General features: G+C 37.3%; 1 protein-coding gene across 1 annotated transcript; it reads left to right on the forward strand.

The window, feature by feature from the left end:
- Positions 1-241: 241 nt before the first annotated feature.
- Positions 242-3,562, forward strand: RPS12 (ribosomal protein S12). The gene is made up of 4 exons (XM_010284268.1): positions 242-353; positions 2,030-2,132; positions 2,629-2,730; positions 3,469-3,562. Exons 1-4 carry the CDS (start codon positions 256-258, stop codon positions 3,529-3,531), a joined length of 366 nt encoding a protein of 121 aa, XP_010282570.1. The 5' UTR covers positions 242-255; the 3' UTR covers positions 3,532-3,562.
- The last annotated feature ends 2,811 nt before the right edge of the window (positions 3,563-6,373 follow it).

A 6,373-nucleotide genomic window follows, 5' to 3' on the forward strand; every position in this document is an offset into this window, starting at 1 on the left:
GGGGACTGTGTGCGTGGCTTCCACTTCTTTGTGAGGGAGCGTGGAGATGGCATCACTCGCCACGAGGATCTAATTTCTCTAGTTTCTTTAAAGTTTTTCCAGTTTCTCCTTTGGCTTGGTTCTTTAGCTTGTTTCTGTATTTTTTTAATGATTGGATGCTTGCAGGTAAAAGGGAATCTGTTCCTTATAGTTGTAAAATGTTGGCACAATCAGAGCAATATCTGTCTTCTCTTTAGCATTACTGCTGGAGGTGTAATGGATGTTAACACCGCCCTGCAAGAAGTGCTGAAGACCGCACTTATCCATGATGGCCTAGCTCGTGGTATTCGTGAAGCAGCCAAAGCCTTGGACAAGTAAGTGGTGTTTTCCCACGTTGTCTACGGTGAATAGCAAATCTGGGTCAGGTATGTTGTGATGAGGTATGTTGAACGCATACAGTGCTCACTTTGTCCTGATGTTTAGTTGAAAACTTTTGCAAAAAAATGTTTTTCTGCCAAAGAATTTTGTCTTTTGCTATCTCTATTTTGGGGTCTTTAACTGTGATCTTAAAATACAGATACTAAACTTGGTGACTCAAGAATAAATGGCATATAGTGTATTAGGTTCTGTCTTTTTGTGACCCCAGTGCTATCGAGTTTTCATGTGCATTGGTTTTGTGAAGAAAATGGAATGAAAATGCAGTATGTAGCTATGGAAATCTGGGGCTCAGGTATCTTGTATGTTAAGAAATGGTACACTCTTTCCAAAACTCTGTAAGAATTTGAATTGGGAGGGTTAATATGTATGTCAGACTTAACTGGGAAGAGTTGGTTTAGTTTTTATGAAGAAAAAGTGAAAATCTTAGGTTGCCTTTACTTTTTTTTTGCTAGTTTCATTTGTTGTGTTGCATCTGTAAATAATTGCTTTGGTACAATATCAAAATGGCATTAAACTTTTCATATATGTGCCAACCATGGTAATTAGTTACGTTTTTTTGGTAGGGTGAAGTATGATATATGTATGTGCATATATGCACATACATACACACCTTTGTGTGTGTCTATATACAGGCACATGCTTTTAAGACCACAGTGCTTAAGTGTAATGCTACAGTGTTTGGGTGATGACTTAACAACAGTTTGTCGGATACCCCTTCACTCGTCTTATGAGTGAGAACAGCAGTCTGACAAACCTGTATGCAAAAAGCTCTAAGACAGGATACCAAATAATGAAAGAGAGAACTTAGGTGACTGACAGCTAGTTTGTAAGAGATCTTTTGAGTTCAGCTACAACTTTGTATGCTGTGTCTTCAGAGGATGATATATGTACAAGGCTTATATACCATTTGTGTGTGTGGTGGTTCTTGCTTCGAAAAGTTTCTGAAACATTCTGATGAAACACATGACGAACGCGTCCATAGAGAAAACTGACTTTGTTTGCAGTGCTCAAATTACACTAGGTTAAGCATAGAAGACCTATACAGCTCTCTTTGTTGTCAGGTATCCCTTTGGTATTCTTAACATTGTACCACACTACACAAAGATCCTTATTAGAATTGAGGCCCTGTCATAAGAGCTTCTTTGAACGTAAGTAGAAAAGATTGTTCTGAAGAGCTTATAACAACTTGACATGGAAATTAAAGCTTTTAATAATTACAATTCTAATGTTAAATTATTGTAATCTGAGGTATACAAGAAGCAGCTTGTAACTTGGTTGCTTTCTAATAGTGACACTAGTTCTTTATGGGACCTGGTGTTCATCCAGTCATTACACCTTTTTCTAATGGCTGAGAATTTATTTAGTGGATTTTTTAGAAGTTTCCAAAACTGAAATAGAATGTGATAATAAAGCGAACAATGTTATGAGTAGTTTGGTACCTATATGAAAAACATAAAAAGTAGCAGGTCATATCAAAAGTATATATAGTATTTCAAAAGCATATGGTGCTTGTCTAGAAATCAATGTGCTGAATTTTTTCTTCAGTTTTGCTTATTAAAGAAAGTTTAAGCAGTATCTGAAGTTACATCTATAATTTTTCTTCTTTTTTTAGACGCCAAGCCCATCTTTGTGTTCTGGCTTCAAATTGTGATGAACCCACATATGTAAAATTAGTTGAAGCACTTTGTGCAGAACATCAGATAAATTTAATAAAGGTGAGTACTGGAACTTCACACACAAGTTTGCAACAGTTAGCCTGCTTGCAATATAAGCTGCTTGTTCCAGAGAGCTTAACCTTTAAAATACTATGCTGTAATTCTGTATATGGCTTATATAAGCAAAATTTCTTCTAGCAGAGACTGGTTTAGTTCTGTGTGATTGTCACAGAAACAATACAAAACCTGTATGTGCATGTAAATGGAAAAGGATGTGTGTCTGGTATTTTACAAAGTTAAAATGATGGTTTTGGCCTGTATAATAAGTAAAATTAATGCTGCAAGTGATCATGGAGCATGGGAGGAGTCCCAGTATGACTTTCTTCAAATTAAAATACTTAAGAGCTGTACAATGATGATACTTTGGCTCCCTCTACTGATACTTGTGAGGAAAGCAGCCATCCGTTACCCAATGCTTCTGAGTACAGCAGCTTTTTTGCTGAACCCAGTTATGTTAGAAATGGCTAGTTCTAATGTGATGCAATGTTTTACACAGGTTGATGACAACAAGAAGCTGGGTGAATGGGTAGGTCTCTGCAAGATCGACAGAGAAGGAAAACCTCGCAAAGTAGTGGGCTGCAGTTGTGTGGTTGTCAAAGTAAGATGATAAATTATAGCTTATTTCTTGACTTCTGAAAATAAGCAGTAAGGATAAGGTTGCTTTACACAAGGGAATATTAAATAGAGCTCTTAGATTTTTATTTTTTAAACAGTTGCTTTCCATTTTTGGTAGTGAAAATAAACTGCTTCCCTGTTCTATGTTCCCTTTTACATTTATTTAGGATACTCATTCATTTTGTGAGTTAATGGTTGTATCTTTAAAGTATGTGCACTTGCCACTGAGCATTAAAAGAAAGACCTTTCAACTAGAGGAAATTAAGTTTCGTTTCAGAAAAAAATGCCAGTTCAATGTGTCTGCTCAACTTGAAAATGTTTTGCAGAGCATATTTTAAAATGACACTGGTAAAGTAAAGCCATGGTACGAGCCTTGAAGACTTTGTTGTCTTTGAGGTCCCAAGAAATGGCTACATGAATTAATAAAGACTAATGCCTTCTGCATGTGTTTTCTTACTTTTGCTACTGTTTCACCTACTTTCTTTAAGCAGAAACAAAGAAATTGTTTGGATCCATATCAATGGGTGTTACACTTAAGAATAGTCTTTTATTAGAGAACGAAGGGAAGGAAGCTAGCAGATTGCTTGAGGTTACTTGTAGGGAATTTTGGGAATATTTGGGAATACCTTGAGAAAAAGTGTCAGTCTCAGATGTCCTTTTAAAACTAGGTTGTAAAATTTTTAATGCATCTATGTTGTTAATGCCCTATCTTCTGTTTTAGGACTATGGGAAGGAATCTCAGGCCAAAGATGTCATCGAAGAGTACTTCAAGTGCAAGAAATGAATGGAAAATAAATTTTGAACCTGGCTAGTGTGTGTGTGATTTATGGGTGGGTATCAGTGGAATAGTTCTTTGAGTTGCAAAGGATAACATCAAAAGATGGAAGGACTTTTCAGGTCTGTGTAGTTTATTAGTGTGTTGATTGTCAGCTTGCTAAAAAGTTAATGGCAGTCCTTGCCATTCCTATTCTAGGGTGCTTCTGTTTCCTGTTCCTACCCCAGAGGTTGCCAACTTAGGGAACTTTGCACAGCTGCTTAGTTATAAAAATGTTGATGGTTACTGCCTTGATTTGGCAGTGCTTAGGTCTGTACTTAGCAGGGATTGAGTAACTTGTCAGGGAAAGCCCAAAGTATTGCTGCATCTGTGATGAGACTTTGGCTCCCTCTGCTGAAACAAATGAGAACAGCCATAATCGTTACCCAAATCTTCTGGGATGCTGCAGGCATTTTTTTAATGCTATCTTAATTTATTCAGGGAACTTGCTTGACACAAGGTGTCTTTTGGGTTTCACACACACCCCTGGTTCTGAAGCCAATTGTGGGTAAAATAGGCTGCTTATAAGAAGTACTGTCATGTACTTCTAGATCTGTTCTCAGTCAAGGGTAGCCAAGTAGTGGAGATCTTGCGGCTCAACAAGGCAGTGTTGAACTCTGACTTTCCCAGTGTCTTGGTTTCCCTAGCAGTTGGATGATGTACAGAACTTGTGGTTTTGTCAGTTTTTTTGCTCTTTGACAGCAAGGCAGGATGGGGACTGGAATTCAAGATTACTTTTCTGAGTTTTGTCTTTTTTTTTTTTTGCAGCTCTCATTAAAGCTCTAGAAGTCTCTTGGTTTTGGCCCTGTCAGTTTTCTAGTCGCTAGATCTGTGTGACTTGGATTTTTCAGAGGTTCCTGTAGTAACATTTTCAGATGTATTTAATGGTGGAGTCACCTGTTCCAAGCTAGTTAAAAATGAGAAATGTATCTGTATGCTGAACTTGGTCTGTGAATTTCTCAGAGGAGTTCAAGTAGCTTTTAACATTTTAGTTAATGTCAAGCTTGTATGACAAATGGAAGTTAACACAAATGTACAAATGTTACATTTTCCATTTTGATGTTTTTGAATATAGTTGAAATTGCAGAAATTCACTCCTGTAGATAGAGCCTTAGTTGCAGATCTTCTCTCATTAAATTGCTAGAGGTTTCTAAACACCGAGAATAGGCATAATTCATAGGAATATTTCTTTTTAGAAGAAGTGGGAAAAACACTTGGAAAAACTGCAGTTGTCAGTTGTGTTTAACTAACAATGTTGAATATGACTTAGAGAAGCACACCAAAGCACACTTCATCTTTTTCCTGTCTTAAGCTGCATCTTCCAAGAGGTTTGGTTAAAATACGCTTAAGCTATTTGTACTTTGTATTTTTATAAAGCTATTTTCAGCTACATTATAGAGAAAGAATTGTCTGGAATGCTGGTGGTGTTGGCAGTCTAACAGGATTTATGGTTTACTTTTCCTTGGCTGCCTGTTTATCAGAGTTAAATTCACAAGGGGAATTGGGATTCAAAATTGGAGCTCAGTCCCTGGGCTCAATGGCCTTGTGTTGCTGAGGTTCAAAATTGTTTCTTAATTGAACATGCTTCTGTACCAGAACATTTTTTTTTAACCTGGTAGGAGTAGTAATCTTAACTCCTTGGATTTCTGGATGCAGGGTAACTAAAGGTACAATCCAGTAAGCTCCTCCAGGGTAGCGGGTGAAGATACTTGGAAAAGATTAAATCCATAGACTAGCATTCTCAAATTGGAGGAAGACTTTGCTAAGCCTGTATAAGCAAACTGAGCTTTTCCAGATGATTGGGTTTTTTGTCTAAAGTACAGCTTTTCATTTTGTTGGTGGTTTAACACAAAATGACCCAGGACAGTGGAGAAGAGCATGGTCCCTAATTTACGTACGCTTCACTGACTACAAAGGGAGTTCAGGCAAGTAAATTGTCTATAGATACTTACTTTCTGATGTGTATGATTATGTGAAGTTATCCTAGCTTGCTTAAGGCTTTAGGGCTATTTGATAAAATTGGGGTTGCTCTAGCATGGACAAACAATAGACCTTAGATTATTTTTTAAACTGGATTTGCCCTTCTAAATAAAACTTAATTTATCTTGAGCTCAAATCAACATTTCTGCTGATACAATTAGATCTATGAGGAATTTCTGTCTTGCGATGTGAAGCTCTAATACCAACATACTATAAAGTTTCAGAGGGGGCTATTTCCTAATTTGTTACTGGGGCTGAAAATGGGAAGGGTGTCAGTGGAAGAAGAAAGAGGAAATGGTGTGTCCAGGTGAATTACAGTTCTGAGATGATGATCCTGAAGTGAAAGGAAAGTACTGTTGCTGAAAAGGAGGGGTAAAAATAAAGGTGATAACCTGTTCCTTTAATAAAATTCTTTAGAAGTTGTCTGGCATTTACTTTGCTTCCATACTCTTTATAAAGGTGTGGAAGTCCGTTCAGCTTGTGTTGTGTATTTAATACCCAAAGTTGTTCCCCTTTGCCCTTTCCTCCAGATTTCTTTATGGTGAAAGCTAATTCCAAGTAATACACTGCATTCTAATATTCTCAATGGATTTCCTGTCCAGCTATAACACTGTAAAGTATCTCTTGCCTCAGTGGGACTGCAATTTAGGAGCAAGGTCATAGTCATGGAGTTGTATGGCCTACAGGTGGAAGAGCATTGGTCCATAAGGATAGACAATGTACAGCAATGTGAGGAGATAATTTCCTAGTTCAGGGCATATTTATTCACAATGCTTCAGAGGAAGATCTTTGAGAAATAGGATATGTAGGGTAAAGAAAAATGGTCTGTGAG

The sequence above is a fragment of the Phaethon lepturus genome, unplaced genomic scaffold (assembly GCF_000687285.1).
Source record: "Phaethon lepturus isolate BGI_N335 unplaced genomic scaffold, ASM68728v1 scaffold38873, whole genome shotgun sequence".
NCBI lineage: Eukaryota > Metazoa > Chordata > Aves > Phaethontiformes > Phaethontidae > Phaethon > Phaethon lepturus.

Bases quoted from the DNA above. Each gene is read 5' to 3' on its own strand.
- RPS12 (XM_010284268.1), top strand. From the start codon at position 256: ATGGATGTTAACACCGCCCTGCAAGAAGTGCTGAAGACCGCACTTATC. The intron at 2,133-2,628 runs GTGAGTACTGGA...TGTTTTACACAG, and splicing joins ATCAGATAAATTTAATAAAG to GTTGATGACAACAAGAAGCT. The intron at 2,731-3,468 runs GTAAGATGATAA...CTTCTGTTTTAG, and splicing joins GCAGTTGTGTGGTTGTCAAA to GACTATGGGAAGGAATCTCA.